The sequence below is a fragment of the Salvelinus fontinalis genome, chromosome 33, assembly GCF_029448725.1.
Source record: "Salvelinus fontinalis isolate EN_2023a chromosome 33, ASM2944872v1, whole genome shotgun sequence".
NCBI lineage: Eukaryota > Metazoa > Chordata > Actinopteri > Salmoniformes > Salmonidae > Salvelinus > Salvelinus fontinalis.
In genome coordinates, this window is record NC_074697.1 from 40,229,449 (window position 1) to 40,246,641 (window position 17,193).

General features: G+C 44.3%; 1 protein-coding gene across 1 annotated transcript; it reads left to right on the forward strand.

Annotated features, from left to right (window-relative positions):
* The first annotated feature begins 15 nt into the window (after positions 1–15).
* On the forward strand, positions 16–14,880 carry LOC129832232 (uncharacterized). The gene is made up of 12 exons (XM_055896146.1): positions 16–273; positions 7,326–7,636; positions 7,856–8,006; positions 8,212–8,394; positions 8,642–8,779; positions 9,034–9,228; positions 9,579–9,798; positions 9,980–10,080; positions 10,686–10,952; positions 12,246–12,389; positions 12,667–12,725; positions 13,187–14,880. The coding sequence occupies exons 2-12, from the start codon at positions 7,359–7,361 to the stop codon at positions 13,419–13,421; spliced, it is 1,971 nt and encodes a 656-aa protein (XP_055752121.1). The 5' UTR covers positions 16–273; positions 7,326–7,358; the 3' UTR covers positions 13,422–14,880.
* Positions 14,881–17,193: the final 2,313 nt, after the last annotated feature.

Here is a 17,193-nt window from a genome sequence, read left to right on the forward strand (position 1 = left end):
AGGGGTGTGGTTTCAAACTACCTGTGACAGGTCAAGTTACCGGGTACGTTCTAAATAACGGCGTGCTCTTCCGATAATGATTACTTTTAACCAGAGAAAGCAGATAAACCTCACAAATGACATCATATGGTTGATGATTTAAACGTGCACATATTCCCTCCGAATTTCGAGTAGGTGTTTATCATATTTAGGCATCGAGCGAAATGGGGCTTCCAGGTCTCAAGACCTCCCAGCTGCATGAATCCTGCCTGTGAATCCAGACGAAGCAGAATCGTAAGTTACCTGTTTGTTTCCCTGTCTCAATGCTATTGATGATTTTGACGTCAACATAGTTTAAACTTTCGAGTAGGCCTATTGAAATATAGAAGTACATGTTATTTCATTCAAGTTTTGTTTGTCGAGAGAGGACAAAGTGGGTCATTAACAAAACATTCAACATTTCGTCAATGTTATTACTATATCCAAGAACATGGGTGGTGTTTCTCTCCGGAAGTACCAAGTTGAAGGCCTAAAGTGCAATTTCCACGTAAATTGTTTTCAACAGGAACCGGTTACTGTATGTCTGGCAGCTGTGTTATACAGAATGCATGACTCATTGTTACAGGTGGATTCCCTGTCATGCCTTGAGGTTATCTCTTTAAGGATGTGGCATCAATAATCTTACGGTTAGACCTATAACTCCTAGTGGAACCAAATGCTCCTCAGCCATCTAAGTTTTCACTGAAAAATGGTGTTCTTTTCACAAGGTAGAAAGCACTTTACCACAACAAAATGCACTTCACTTTTGACGGCCAATGTCTAAAAACCTTGTAATGCCAATGAATGAACCAAGTTTGTATAGGTCTAATGGGAATGACAGTGTATCTTCACAGCCCTTTGACAGTCATTTTTTCACCAGTGACCAGTAATTAGATAAAATGATTCTGCTCTTTTGAGCAGTGCTTGACCAGAAGAACTTGGTGTCAGCTAATTAACTACTGAATCAGTCAGCAACATCCCTTGGACAAGTGCCAGGCCTTGGATCAGAAGGCTGACAACAGGCTGTGAAACACAACTCATGAGTTTGTGAGCAGTCATGAATCAGGATATCTTGGATAACTATCTAATTTACTATCCCTGACCAGAGATAAAGGGTGTACGGACAATAATCCGAATGAGAATTGCAGGCCTTTCTCATGTCGGTATTGATATGATACCCTCTCATCATTCAAGATTACAAATCGTAGTCACACAATGCCCCCTCTTCAGGGGCTCAGGCCCTCGAGATTAGCATCTGGCAGTAGAGTATCTCTCCATGCCCACTATGAAGAGCTGAGAGGGAAAATAGACAGGAAAAGGATTTCTGAACTGGATTAAGGGTCAGATTTATTTACCTGATGGTCTCCTCTAAGCAACATTTATTGTATAACAGGAACTTTTCAATGTTGTGATTATTTTTGATTCCATCCGGACATCCATTTTGACTAAGTCTGTCTATCTGTCCATCTATGCCCCGCTTGCAGACTTCTATCGCGGGCCTCTAAATTGTTTCCCAAAAGGTTGTTTGTGTGTTTGTTGGCTTTCATTTCAGTCAATTTCCGTTGTATTCATTAGCTTGCTCTCTTAGTTATTTAGCCAAACACATTTAATTCTGGTCATTTCCCCTGATAACATGGAATTGTAGAACACAGGGAACATTGTAAGCCACTGAGTCTAATTGAGTGAGTGCTCCAACCCTCTAAGAATTGAGTTCCATTCCCATGTCCTATATATACTGCGTTGTGTGTGGATGCATGATGCTCACCCTAACGAGAGGTGCGGTCACTAATGCAGGAATGTGTTCTGCATTTGGACAAAGATGATCCCCACAAAGCCATTGTACTCTACAGTGCTGGGCTCTCCTTGTGATTGTTTTTTTTCTCTCTCTCTCTCTTAGCAATTGTATAGCCACGATATCCAGAGCACCAGTTTCCCATGCCTGGTCAAGCACTACATTTTAGATAAAAATCTCTTTTAATAAGGGGTGTATCTGACACCAAGGATGATCTGTGTAACCTAAAGTGTACCTGGCCACACAATCTCTGCCTGTTCCCAGCCCAGCCTCTTGTTCCTTTTGTGTTCACATCATTTCTCTGTTTTCTGTCCTTGTTGTCTTGTGCTCATCACCTACTTTAGGCCTGTATACACTATACAGACACTTGAAATCTACAGACTGAGGTATTGCTGTTGGAAACATCTCGTCGGATTTCACCAACGTAGCATTGTATTCCAAACCTTTTAGTTAATATTAGTGAGAAATGCTTGGTAATTCTAGCAGCCTATGAAATATGAGCGCTTTTGTAGTGTATTTGATGTTTACCCATGTTTTTATTAGAGTGCAGTAGTGGTACAAAGTAATATTTGTCTTTCAGTCACTGAGTGCATTGTCCCAGGGACTTGCGGCACACATCTTGCCAGAGTGTTGTCTCGATACTACAGTACACAACTCACTCACTCACTCTATCATGATTTCTCCTATCTGTCCTTCTCGGTCTTTCAATCTGTTTCTCTTCTCTCACTTCTGCTTCGCCCTCCATTTTGTCTCTGCCATTTCTTTCTCTGTCTCCCTGAATTTAGGCACAGCCTAGTTAATGGTGAAAGAAAGTTTCCATCCAGGGTCACCAGATCTCTCCCGGCCCGGACCTGCTCCGTTTCTCCCCCACAACTGACCGTGTTCTGATCTTGGATCAGTTCAGGGTGACTGATGGGGGAGATTCTCTCCCTGGCTGCCTCTATCTCTGTGCAGATAGTGGGATATATCAGGTGTCCCAGGCCTGTCTTTCGCACTCCATCCGGACAGCAGAAAGGCACATTTGTTCACTTTGAGTCTTTTGTGCTCCCGAGACAATGGCCACAGTCTCTGGTCCATGGGGGGTGAGGGGGGAGAGCTTGAGGGGGATGGGTAGGGAGCAGCAGAAGACGTGAAGCCACGCTCCATTTTTCTCTCCTCCTCGCTGGCTGTCCCGCCAACCTGTCACTGGAAACACAGATGTCCCCCACGGCTGCTGCTCCTGACTATGCCCGCGTTGTGGCACAGAAATGAGTGGGCGGGCACGCTGCAAAACATAGACGGGCACTGTGGACGTGTCAATAGGCACGCTAAATGTTGGGATGAGAAAAGATGTAGGTGTTTTGTAAAGATGTCATTATTTCAGCTATGGTGACATGCACGGTTGTCACTTCACAATTAGTTATGTTTCCAATGGCTCTGTGTGCTTGCTATTTGTTTAATTTTGCATACTGTGCTTGGTCCCTTTGATTGGATTGCATTTGCCCTCAGAGTTGTCGAAATACTGAACTAGTTGGCATGGCCTAAAAAAATGCTGAAGTTTAGGTTTGTTGAGCAAGACTACCTACGTGGTCACTGGTGGTGCTGTAGAGCCCATCTAATACTATCCAGTCAGATAAATGTGATTCATGCAGCGGTGTGGTACCTCGGTCTGTTCCTGAGCCTCTGCTCCAGGTATTGGACCTGCATACCAATAGCTGTTATTTTTTTTCACCATTAGAAGAGGAGCTGCCTGCCCACACCCAGACAAAGAATGACTTGTCCCAGCTGGCTATAAATGTTTAGTGTCCACCGCAAATTAGACGGCTAAAGGGATGCAATTGCCAATTGTTGTCCCCGGACACTGTCCCATTAGACACAGGCCTGGGCAACTCCAGTCCTCGGGGGTCTGATTGGTGTCACACTTTTGCCCCAGCTAACACACCTGACTCCAATAATCAACTAATCATGATCTTCAGTTAAAAATGCAATTAGTTAAAATCAGGTGTGTTTGCAAGGGATGGAGGAAAAGTGACACCAATCAGGCATGCAAGGACTGTAATTGCCCAGGCCTGCTAGAGCATGTAGCCAGGAGTACGTGAGCTGAAGGTTGAGTCAATGTTAGGCAAATGACTGTTAATACGTTCTGTCAAGGACTGAATAGCAGACTGACTCCATAGGTTAACAATCCTCTTTTTTCCCTGGTAATGTTCCCGCTCCCAGCCTGTCCGTCAGGTGATCCAGGATGCTACCGGTGTCAGCTGACGAAGCGTCCACCAAGGCAAGGAAATGTCAACTGGCCAATCACACTTTAATGGCTGTGTTGACGATGTCATTATTTTTCGTTTGTCTCGTACAGCAGCAAGGCTCGTCTGGGCCAAAATTGGCTGATGACGTTAGCAGCTCACCTTTTGTCTGAGCCGGAGAGTTTTTGTTTTTTCTTCCATACCAGACAAGCAGTTTCACTGTTTGGGTTCATTCAGCTCCGTCTCACTTATTCAAATGCGGGTATTGTTATGGAAAACTACCAAGATGCACCTGCTTTGCTCCACCCCTACCCCGACAGCAAAATGACGCATGCACATTGTGGGCGTAAGCTGGCATTAGTTTACTTGTCATATCCCTATTCATGTATTCATGAGCAAATAGTTGCTCTAATCTTTGCTGAAATGGTGACTTGATATCCAGTCTCTTGGGACTGCACTAAACTATATACACTGCTGGCCTTTGCCATACTCTAAAGAGCAAGGTTTAACAGAGTAAATGTACTGTCATTGAGAAGTAGTCTATTGGGACAGTATCATCACCTGCAGTCAGTGAAGCCCCCTGTCCTTTGTGCTGTCTAGAGGGGGACTGAAACCGACCCAACCCTCTCTCTCTCTCCGTCCCAGTCTGCAGAAATTACCTGAGTGCCCTTTCGAAGCTGTGACATCTGCAGGTTCCATTATTGGGTGAGCTCCCCTAACAGTAATAAAACTGCTTTCGATTTTCAACTCCACCGCATCGAGGTCCAATCCAATGACTCCGTGCCCTCTTGTGATGGAGCAGTCAGCCACACACGCTTATGAATGTTGAGATCTGACTGACGCTGCGCTCTCATGAGTGAAAAGGAAGTTTCATGTTATTCATATTTAACTAATGGCTGGCTAGCAGCCATTTTGAAATCCCTGCTTTCTCTTCTATCTGAATATGAAGAGGAGAAGATGGCTGTTGATAAATCTGTGTTTTGTTGGTATTGTTATTCGCCGTCTCATTAGTCTAAGGGCAGAGGTCAATCTCAGGCCGGTCGGTGCTGCAGCAGTCAGTCTGCTGTGCTGGATTATCAAGTGTGACATTAGCCCAGAGGGGTTCGTTGACTTGCAGATGATTAACAATAGGCCCCCAGTAGCAGAGTAGCCGACCTTCCATGGCGCATTCAGCAGGTAAGGGACCAGGGGAAATCTATTTGGCATTTTCTTCTGCCAGGGCCAGAGTGGTGCCCTCATAACTCTTCTGGGCACAAGTGTGAAGTGATTTATCGGCCTCCAAGGCTGAGGGAATTCTTTAAAAGCCTACAGGCTACTTCCATTGTCTGGATTTGTATTTAACTCTACATTAAACAAATATAACTGCCATAGAAAAGAACACTCCTGTGTTAACTTGTTGTGAAGTTTTGAGTCTCCAGGGCATCTCAATTAAGTTGTTTACGGGACTTTTGATTGACAAAACTAGTAATGTGAGCAGATTGGGTTGGCATAATGCCATGGTAATAACCATGTGAACCTTGTGCCCCCTGTTTGCTGTCTATGTGAGATAAGCACTAATTACATTGGGGTGATAAAATCATACCTTTTTTTTGATGTGATCCTTAACTGTATCACACATGATGATGGCAGTTATCAGACTCCACCGACAGCCTGGCCTCACATCTGCCCTGCATAACGTTTATCTTGGCAGTCTCTGTGACCTATGGACTTGAGTTTAGTCATTAGAGCTGTGGGCATGTCACTCTGAGATTGGCTGAAATGGAAAGTATCTCACGGCTTTGTGCCACACAAATGACCCAACCGAGAACTACATAAGCAGTTTGCCAAGAGTTCCAACTTGATTGTGAAATCTGTGCGTTGACTAAAGAACTTCTGCAATCCTGAATGTTCCTCAGGAGGGATATGAAAGGAATATTAAGTATAGATAGTTGGGTCGATGGTCTCTCACAGGTGGGATTGTAGATTGCCAGTGATGTGTATTGGAAACATCCTCCACACTGTTCTACTTACCCAGGAAGGAGCTGTCATTCCTTTTCACATATCGACGTGCCTTCCGTCCTGAAGCATGGCAACATGGAATTACTTTTTAATGAATGACAATGAGAAGACTGCATCAAAAAGAATCCTCGGGAGCTAATGAATGGAACATCTCTCTCTCTAAATCAGTGCTATTCAAAAAAAAATTTTTACCAGGGACTTAAATCTGGAAATTTACATTTTCACATCGACAAATAACCTTCAATTCATTACATCAAAATGAAAAGAAACCAATAAATACAAATATTATCTTTGTATATTATCTTTGTATATTATCTTTGTATAATGTATATTGTCCTATACAAAATGTACTCTTAAGTCTTTGTTTAGCCCCCCCCCCCCCCCTTCCTGACCCTACTAGGGGTCAACAGCCCAAAATTGAATACCACTGATCTAAATGGTATTTAGATAAACATTAGTCTTTTTGCTGATCTTATCAAAGATCTGACCGCCTCAGAAACCTGTGCCCACTCTGAAACGTTATCTGACAGGCTGCTGCCCAGTGTGCTGTCAATCACTGAATAAAAACGAGAGAAAGGAGGAAAGAGAAACTATACTGTAGAGATGACAGACAAACAACCAGGATTAAACAGACGGGATCAGACAAGTGCATGTTTCAGACGAGTTTAATTACACACCCTCATCTTTTGTTGTAGGATTTTTCTAAAGGCAGGCAGTAATGGATAATGTCAATATCGATGGGACCAAAAGACTACTCTACTGTTATAATTTCCTATTCAACAGTCCGTAATGTGAAAATCTGTTTTCAGCTCCTAACCCCCTGTAGAATGGTCTGAAGTGTGGAACTGTTGAGTCATAATTCATAAGAGGGATTGCTACTGCAAAACGATTAGATGGCCCAGAAAATAACCGCTTGGCCATTCGGGTAGTTGCCTCACTCTGGGAGAGGCATTCAGCTACTCGCCATCTGTGCTGTCTCTCTCAATTCCTGGGCAGTCATTCAGAACTCTATTTGTAATGACTTATATGAATAACCCATCAGGGTGAACTCAGGTACTCACCCAACACTGAGTGTACTCAAAGATATCCCCCACCCCCTTTTATGATCGTTTTTTCAAAGATTTACCTTTACTGAGTGCATTGAAAGCATGTAGGTTCCATCTGATAAAATAATATACTATAGACATTATGTTACTGTGAAAAATGCACTCAACGCAATTCATTTGGAAGTATGTGTTAATTGTCACCTCATTTCGGAGTGTTGTAATGCGGTGACACTTGCACACGCCAAACAGGTGGAGCCACCCAGGTGACAGGTGGAGCCCAAGATGCCTGTGAAGGTGCCACTCCCAGCCGGTAGTCATGGATACTATTGTCCCTGCACCACAAGAAGTGACATAAAGTCGGAAGAGGATGAATGTCAAGCCGCTACCAAGTCTGTGAAGAGCCCCTTGGGATTGGACCTGCTCCTAGAACACACTGAGCCCCTACTTTCCGAATACCACTTCCTGCCTCTACAAGAGATCAATGAGGAGCCCCAAGACTGTCTGCCACTGGGAACCTGCTTGATCCAAGATGGAAGCCCATCTCTGGATGGATTTGTCCAGTGAGTGTTTCCCAACTCAACACATTTGTCTTCTCTTCTGACTCCAATGGGGTTTTCTCAAGTGTATTTGCTGATGGAAGGATTAAGACCTAATTAATGTGGACAGTTAATTAATGGATAGTAGATTATATTGATCAACTGCAGTGAACCATACTACCCTAATTAATGTGCTTTTCCATTTACCAGTCTGGCCTTTGTTTGTTTATGTATCTCGCAAAGGGTGGAAAGAAAATGGGTTCTATGGCATGAGTTCATGAAGGAGTACTCCTCTCTCAGCGATTGGCTCCGATTGGCTGAGAAGGCTGCCGACTCCCCCAGATCTGCCCATGTGCTCTTTGTCACTGTCAAGGAGGAGCTCGAGAAGTTTGAGGTAGGAGACCAGATCAGACCATCTAATGGCCATCTAAAGCCCCATGTTGGTGTTTATGTCCTGTCATTGCGTAGAGACACTGTCATTGTTATTACAGATTTAATAGAGATGTTATTACAGAACTGTTTCGTTCACCTGTATAATAGAACAAGTATCTCTCTACTGTTCGATCTAAACCCCCAGTTGTTGTGCTCTCCCCTCCCAGAGCCTGAGGATCCAGGCTGGGGCTCGGCTGGTGCAGCTGGACAGTCTGACTCTTAGGAACAGGACCCTGACCAGGCTCTTTGATGGGGCCATGTGGTCACGCCTGCTGAGCATGGCCAGGGACTGTGGTCAGCGCTGGGACCGCCTACATGGGACCATTGAGAGTGTTTGCCGCAGACTCAAGGTAAGAGGTGCAAGATACGCCTTCCTCCATCACACAAATGTCTAAGGCAGGGGGACATTTTCTTTTTTGAGCTACATCTGATTCCTCCCAAATGTATTCAGATGCCAGCATTGCTCGGAGGACTAGACTATTATTCTGTATCTATATCGCTATAGCTCCACTTCTCTTGGCCTACAATGTTTTATTTCCCCTCCCCTCGCTTCACGTGCTCTCTTTCCTACCCCGTCTCCTCCGGCCCCTCCCCTAGCACCGTGTGTCCCAGCGGGAGGAGTTTGAGGGCCAGAGGGAAGAGATGGCTGTGTGGCTTGCTGACATGGACTTTAGGCTGACTGAGGTGGAACACTTCTCTGGAAGGGACACTTGTGACAAGATGCGGGAGCTGCAGGTAAAGGACATGGCCTAGGACTGTACTGGACAGGACTGACCAGCCAAGTAATCTGACCACGCAATCAGTGGTCCTCACTTTTGCCTAACATAATTTTGCACCTGCTTTACCTGGTCATTAATCTGTAATTCCCATTAACTGTCTCTGACTTGCCTGAAATGCTTCTACCTGATTCCAGTACCCATTCTTACGGCCCTTCCCCTAGTAAATGTCTCCTCCCTGATTGGCTGTGCTGTGTGTGTGTTTGGCCTCAGAGCTTCCAGGAGGCGGTGGGGAAGACTGCGGGGTGTCTGAACGGTCTCCTGGAGCGGGGCGAGGCGCTGATCCAGAAGAGCGAGCCAGAGGACGCCCAAGACATCGAGGCGGGGCTGCAGAAGCTGCTGCTCTACTGTGCCCACGTATTTGAGGGAGTGGGCCGTCTGCACACACGCCTACTCAGCATGAGACTGGTAGGCTCCGCTAAACCTGTATCTTTAAGTGCACCAGCCACTCTAAGGCCCTACTTTTCTGCACGATTTCTTCTCTTCTAAGCTTCTGTCCACTGTTCTGAAAGGCCTATATGGGTTAAAGGAAGCTAGTGAAGGAAGGAGAGGGGATTTGGAGTTGTGGAATATGCCCATGTTCTCTTTTGGCTCTGATCAGCTGTTCCATGCCAAACTGAGAACAACTCTACCATTAGTGTGTTTTATAGCATCCTGTAGTAGTTTTCTTCCATTTATACGTCCTCCTTTCCTCCCTCTGCCCATCTTTCCTCCCCATCTTTCCTCCCCATCTTTCCTCCCCATCTTTCCTATGTCAGGTGTTTGAGGATGACTGTGTACTGACTCAAGCCTCTGACTCCGGCTGTCCGTCTGATGTCCTGTTGGAGCAGGATGGTGCTTTTGAGAAGAGCAGCGCCCCAAACCAGCAGAACCCCCCCAACCTGGATCACATGGTGCTGGAGTGGGACCCCTCCGTCGACATCGGGGGCCCAGTCTCCCAATCCGACGCCGACTTGTCATATTTCAGTGCCAACACAGGTAGGAGATTTAAATAATTGACTAAGGATTAAAGAAAGGTTAATGACGCCGATGGAATAATCCACTTGTTCTATCCTCCTCCATTGGGGTGCCATGAGAACATTTTTAAATGATTAACGCTGTCATTGTTTTCGATGAGGCTTGGCACCAGATTTGAGGTGTGCTTGTTTCATTCAAACAGATCGAGAAAAGCCACTGGCCAGAGATGGTGTAAAGAGGGAGAGTTACCTCAGCTCCATAGGCTCTCTGTCTGATATAAATTACAGAGCAGCAGAGGAAATGGTGAGTAGACCGAGCTCCTCCTACTGATCTGTATTCTGGCTCTTCGCTCGACCACTGTTCCCTTAGGCTCAGAGGCACACGCAGGTCAACATGTTTCTGCAATATTATCAGGAATGTAAACTTGTGTTCAACCGGCAAAGGAATTTGAGTAATGCATTGGACAGTGTATACTGAAGTATGTGTGAAACACATGATCCATTGAAATGACACACAATGTTGTTCTTCACTTCGATTAACAAGGAGTTATTGTGTGTGTGCAAGAGGGGTAGAGTACGTGTGTGTGTGTGAGGAAAAAAACTATCTTAGCTCTTTTTTTTTAGTTAAGCCTAAAGCCAGTACCTCCATTATCATCGGTGTCAGTACAGAGAAGTTTTGTTTTGCTGGTGTGACTAATAATACTGATTGTGTTGAACTCCAAACCAAACCCATTGGATTTAATAGTGGAAGATGCAGAAATGTAGGACTGATTTAAGCCAGAAATATAAAGACTTCAAAGACTCCTCCAGGGTTTTTGCATATTAAAACCAAAACCTTAAATGAAATGTGTTAGTTCATTTCAGGTAAAATGGACACAATCTATCCTCACTTGTGGCTGGTGTTTCCAGAGGCCGGAGAGGAGGTTTGAGTATGCAGGCCCAGTGGTGTTCTCACCTTCCACGATCCAGAGTGTCAGAGATGGCAAACCTCTACTCTCTGGCCACTGGACGACCTCCATGCCCGACGGACCCTCCCAGGAGCCTGTGAACTTTGACCCTGATCGCATCAGCGCCTGGCTGGGACAGACGCACGGACACACCGTCCCCTCTATAGCCCCCTCGGTCCAACAGCACAGAGCCTGCTCCAAGGTTGTCCAGACCGACAGTACTTGGAAGGTACACCTTAAACCCAGTAAAACTCCTCTGCCTTTTAAGACTGATCCAGTGTCCCCCCCTGAACCATAATATATCCTCCAAATTAGAATGAATCATAGTCTCAGTTAAATGGTGAAAACACTGTCTTAGACATAAACCCTCTGATCCTTTGACGAAATTCAACTTGGCCCACATCCAAAACGAACAGCCGGCGCTGTCTGAAACGAGTAAAGTTGGAGGAATGAGATGCTAGCAACAGTACCTTTCATTGAGCAGCATACTGCATCCCATGAGCGTCCTCTAGCTTTCTGGAATGGCAGAGAAATGTGCCCTGGAGCCTCCACAAGACTCCTGACCTTCCACACTGATTAGGTTCTGCTTGTGGTCCAGAGAGGAGCGTGTACTGTACAGTGGGACATGCACACAAATGTGTTTGGTTATATGCAGACCTGTTTGTTAGAAAAGGCTCACTTTTACTGCGAGAAGCTCTAGGAATCGACTTTCCCATGCATTATTTGCAAAAATGCATGAAGAATTTAACGCTGGTGAAATCACGAAAAAGTAAATATTCATAGAATCATGTGAATCGACAACTGTGTTTTGTGTTATTGCATGCAGCTTTAAATTCATTGCTCCCTATTTTGGGTGTGTCACATCGCCTACAAAGTGTCTATTTTATACCTCGTCTTTCTCGTAAACAAATCAATAAGATGGTGATTTATAAATGCATCGTGTAGCAGAGGCTATGTTTTAAGTGTCACCAAAACAGAAACAGCCCAGGAATATTTTCCCTTCTGTTTTTTGGGAGAGGTGGCTTTTTTCTTTCTAATCAAGCTGTCTGAAGCCCAGCCTGATTAAAGCATTCTGTTTGTCAGAGGGGAACACGTCCGTAAGAAAGTGAATCGCTGTGCTGATGGAAAGCCTGATTTCACTGCAAAGCATCAAACCTTGCGGAGGAACCATTTCCATTTCAAAGGGGCTCCTTTAATGTCTCTGCGCTCGAGGCTTAATTGGCTGCTTTACAGGGACGGCGGAGAGCTCTGGCGTTAACTGGCTTTTTAATGTCTGTCGTAATTGCAGGCGAGCGCATAAAGACCAGACACACCATAGGCAGCGAGCGTTAGTCAAAACCCAGTGAGGGGATAGAGAAAGAGCGGCGGACAAGGGGGTGAGGGTGTGTGTGTGTGGCAACCTTATTGGACCGCATCTACAAGTCTCTTTTGATTTACAATTGGCCTTTGTTGCATAGAAACACTGTCATGTAGAATGTCTAGCCTGTGCCATAACCCAAACTGCTTTGTGTATGTGTGACAGTGTGCTGGTTGCTCTGAGGGAAGCCACAGTCTCAGGTACATCCCTGTTCAGACACGCCCCCAGGAGCTGTGTTTGACCCCCTACACCTTACAGTCATGTGACCTCCAGCTCAAGTCTGATAGGATGGCTCAATTAAACCCACAGGTAACAGTATCACGTTATTTATTATTGCTCTAACTGTTAATGGCAGCTTGTAAGATCAAGTTAATTCATCTGTTGTCTTCAAAATGTACTGAAGATGACAGGTTGTATGCAGATCACACTAAAAGTAAAAAATTTATATATAATAATATCTTTGCCAGCTGCCTTGTAAAAGGTTGTAAAGCTACAGTGCAGAGACCAAAATGAATGCATCCCCTGTCGGATTAGCTGTGTATGTGTACACAATCCCTCTCTCTGTTGATTCCTCTTTCTCTGCCAGTCTCCAGAGGAAGAGCCACACTGCAATGCCTCATGGGAGGTGGTCCATAGTGAGCAACGGTGAGTAAAGTCTTATTCACGTGGAAACTATGGCTACCTTTAAACAGGCAGACCAATTCTGATCTTTTGCCCAATTATTTATATTTTGACCAATCAGATCTTTTGCAAATAAATTGGGCAAAAGATCAGAATTAAAGTAAACACAGCCTATATGTTTAAATATTCAATGCTTTGGTTCAATTTATATTACTGTACTATCATAGTTTTTACTTATAAGCGTATTTGAGTGTATCTATATATAATAACTTGCATAACGACAACACTGCAAATACCTGTCGTGACATTTCACCTTTGATATTCCAATCAATACCAATTAGACAGTGATAGCAAATCTTACTCCTCCATGTGATTTAAAAACAGCACACACTCCCAGTCCCCAAGGTCAATAACAACTCCTGACTTAAACAATGCTGAGACTTAGAATTACAATCACGCTCCTTCTATCCATGCTCCTCCTGTAGGCCAGATGAGTGCCCTAACAGACAAACCAAGTTCCGCATGTGGCCCCTGGGGGCCGTGTGGGTACTAAAGACTCTGAGGAGCCCAGTGTTCCTGGTCGTCCTGCTGGCTGTGTTCCTAGCCCTGCTGGTCTGGCCCATAACACTCCTCATGGACCCAGAGTGCCACCGCTCCAACTCCCTGGCCCGCTCCTTCCAACTGGCCCTGAGCTACGTCGATGGGCCCCCGCCAACCTGAGGGACAAAAGTGTCACAGATGGGGCACAACACACCCCTGGTGAGCCTGGAACACACCTGACACCAGGGGTCGGACAGTTCCAGAATGCCTTTGCATTTCAGAGCCTTGCGTAATGCATTAACAAGGAGGCCATATGAGAAAAGCGAGAAATTAAAAACTGTTGGGCCCAATCAAAATGTGGGCTTGGTATTTATCTGAATCCCTCCACCAAACTGCTGGCAGAAGTGGCCCATGACTTAATGGGCCTGATTTGTAACGATCTCTAATGGAATTCATAATGTGTCTTAATATGCCAGGGTAGCACTTTTGTTGATTGGTCTGTCATGATGGTTTTGTAACTTATTTATGTGGGTGATTTAGAATCTATTTGGAAGACTTAATAATGGCAAATGCTTTGCGCATTTCTCTTTGGGCATTTGATGAGACAAAGTACAAATTTATCTGCATATCAATATTTACTATGTCAAACCTAAAGAGAGCTTTCGATTTATCCGGTTCTATCTGCATTTTTGTCAAAATTGAGTTATTGACATAGCCTTGTTCTGTTCAATGTTCTCTACCTATATAGTACTTTAAATACCCCAATTTATGTAAAGTTCAAAAGAGTGCAAGATAATATTGCTGACGCCATTCAAACCAATGCAGGTTCGGAACTTTAAATCCAATTATCTCAGAATGAATTTTTGCAAATAGATTGTTATAGTCCCAAGCTCTCGATTTCTCATGGGATTTCTGCAAATGAATGATACTGAATGCCCGAGTTCGGATTTACTAGGGAGACGTGCGGAAATACCCCATGTGTAAGTAATTTGTAGGTCAATGGGATAGGTGACCTGGCTAATGCACTTACAGCAGGATAAATTAGCAGTCATTTTGTACTGCTGCATGTGTGCGATCTTGTTTGCATGTGTGAGGGTTGTTAGTATATACTCAATAAATGTATTTTACATCTGCTGCGATGCCAAAGGGGTCCAGCTGGAAAACAATCAGCCAAAAGCCAATGCATCTGTGGCCAGTGAAGACAGTGTAAGCCTCTAAACATAATGTATGTGTTATGTAATGGTTTATGGTCAGTGCTTCTATTTTGACACATGGGTATGCAATCCTGGATCTCATCTATACAACGTCACAAATGTAATGTCAAAGTCTGAGAAGTGAATGGAAAAAAAAAAAATGGAAAATACATTTCTACTCCGTAATATTATGAGGTACATGCACCTCATCTGAAAATGTTGAAATATGTCTGCCTTGTTTGTGGGGGAGTGATTGCACAGAGTTTTGATTCTTGTCCGTCCAGTGTGTATCAGCGTGGAAATGTTGCGAAATGTAACAAGTCAGATGCCTCAGCTTCTTGCATTAATGGAGGATTTTTAATCTTCTGCTTTATACAGTAGAGAGGATGTCTGTTTTTTTATGTGGAGTTTCAGATCTGTACATGCATCATGAAATAAAGGAACAGTGTGAGAACAGAGGGGTGTAGATCTTCTTCTCTGGAATGTGTGTAGAATGGTATGTCGTGTGATTCTGATTTCGCGATGGCTTGCAAGTATCTGGGCTAGTGGGTTAACTGAAAGGGGGTTTTGTACTGGCGCATGCAACAACAAAAAAACGCACCCAAGAATGTTTCAAATTCAATTAGTACGCAAATAAGTTCATGTTGGAAGAATTTGCGGATGGTCTTTCAACACCATGGCTTGCCAGTGGAAGTGGATTCTGATGCATAGGGTCAGAGATTCAGGGTTGTATGGCTAAAGAGGAGACCATAGTCTGATAGGCCTTGACTAACAGGGCCACTCAGTTCACCCATGCTAATAAGGCGCATTGCAGTGTATTTAATCTGTTTGTCCTGTTTTCCCAGTGACTCGTAGAGGGGGAGTCGATTTATAGAGCGCGAATTGCCTGTTTGTGTGCGTTTGGCACAACTGTTAACAATACATTTTAGGACCTGCATAGAGACTGAGGGGCATGGAGCACTAGATTGGACTCTGGACAGTGATATACTGCTGGGTATCTGTGCCACCAGCCAAATGACTGTATAATTGTATTTTACATTTTTTTAACAGAACAAATAAATGCTGCCATTTTCCTTTGAAGGACAAGCATTGCGGGCCCAGGGGAGTAACGGGTGTCTGCTCAGGCGGCTGAGTAAATGAGACTTGTCCCCCGAGACATTCTGAGTAAAGACCTTTCCAGCTGAGGCACTGACACGCTGATGTACCTCTTGCACAGCAAGTGTGCATACTGTAAGAACCAGTGTGAAGAATGTCTGCTCTATTCCCCTGTATTCTGGATTTAAGCCAGAATCCTTCTCTAACTGTACAGTACTGGCCAATCTAGTAAAACCTGAGATTGAAAGGGACTGTTTTTGTGTTTCAGTGTGGATATGTTTCTCTGAAGCAAAGTGATTTGTTTTGCTATATTCCTGCTAAAGCACCCGCAGTTCATTTCACAGGCTCGGAGCCAATAAAATGTATAAAACTAGCCTGACTCACATTAGTTACCATCGCTAACTGAGTTCAGGAGGACTGCTATGATCAGGCTGACTATCGAGGTTTGGACTCCAGAAGGAGCAACAGTCTGCAGAAGGAGCGAGTGTATTGATACCGACCGTACCACATATCTCAGCGCTCAATAGGGGCCTTGCCTGAAGTTTTCCCACTAGAAATCACACACCGCCATCACCAAATACTTTGAGATTGTTTTTATCAGAAGTTAAATCCTACCTCAATTTAAGAGAAGCAAAAAAAATGTATAAGTTATTGTGAAGCTGATCTCTTACTGCCCTCTTGAACTAGGTAGCCAACAACGCTCTAACAAGGAGGCCTTGTTAGTGCTGTAAATAAGAAAAACAAGTTAATTGAATTACAACACAAACCAAACCACAAAAGCCCTTGGGCTTTCTGATTTTAATCCTTTACTTTACTGCGTCCTTTGCCTTGAATACTTTGCCTTGAATTTTATGGCTGATGAATTATCAGCAATAAAAGTAGCATATTAACTTTCTAATATCACATATTTAATATTTGTGTATTCATCATAGAAAATATTTATACATCTACATGTACATTTTTTGTAGTATGAATCCAGAAAATCTCCCTATATATCAGGACTGTGACCTGATATGGAGGGTAGTGAGTGAGTGTTGTCATGCTGGCTCACTTGGCTAGTCGTTATGATACTTAGTGAGAGTAACTCCTTAAGCCTGCTTTCTGTACTACACCAAGTGGGTTACAGCTAAGCTAATGAAAATGCCCAGCGTTGGAGGAATATGCACTTGTTTACCTCCTCAGATTTAGAGCATAGGGTTTACATTTTCCCCACCTGTGGAAAGAGGTTTTTCACATCCACTAGGGTTGGCAGAGGGACTGACAAACAAAATGGTGTGTTTCACAGTTGTGTAACTCTGGCGTTCCCTAGATATTCTGTGACAGGTCCCCTCCCCTGTGTCACAATGGAGAAACCCATGGCCGGTCCCTATCCTATCTATGCCCTCTGCCTAGCACTGGTGGGGGGAGATGATAATGAGATAGCATGCAGCTAATCGACAGAATGGATCACCATTGGCCCAGCGGGAGGCTGGCACAACAACAACCGTGATTGAGATTGACAGGTTGGGCACACATAACCAGATTATAGAGAAATCCCTGGGAAGGCATCACTTCAGGACAGGAGTGTTGCAGTATTGGGTGGCTACAACAGCTGCAACTCATAGGTCTCCCATGCATGAGCAGAGGCGTTGGCGTCGACGTGGCCTCCGCCGTGAGCAACACAT

What these genes read in the sequence shown, in the direction of transcription:
- LOC129832232 (XM_055896146.1), top strand. Translation starts at nt 7,359, where the DNA reads ATGCCTGTGAAGGTGCCACTCCCAGCCGGTAGTCATGGATACTATTGT. An exon ending in TGGCTCAATTAAACCCACAG is followed by an intron (nt 12,390 to 12,666) that starts GTAACAGTATCA and finishes TTTCTCTGCCAG; the next exon opens with TCTCCAGAGGAAGAGCCACA. An exon ending in GTGGTCCATAGTGAGCAACG is followed by an intron (nt 12,726 to 13,186) that starts GTGAGTAAAGTC and finishes CTCCTCCTGTAG; the next exon opens with GCCAGATGAGTGCCCTAACA.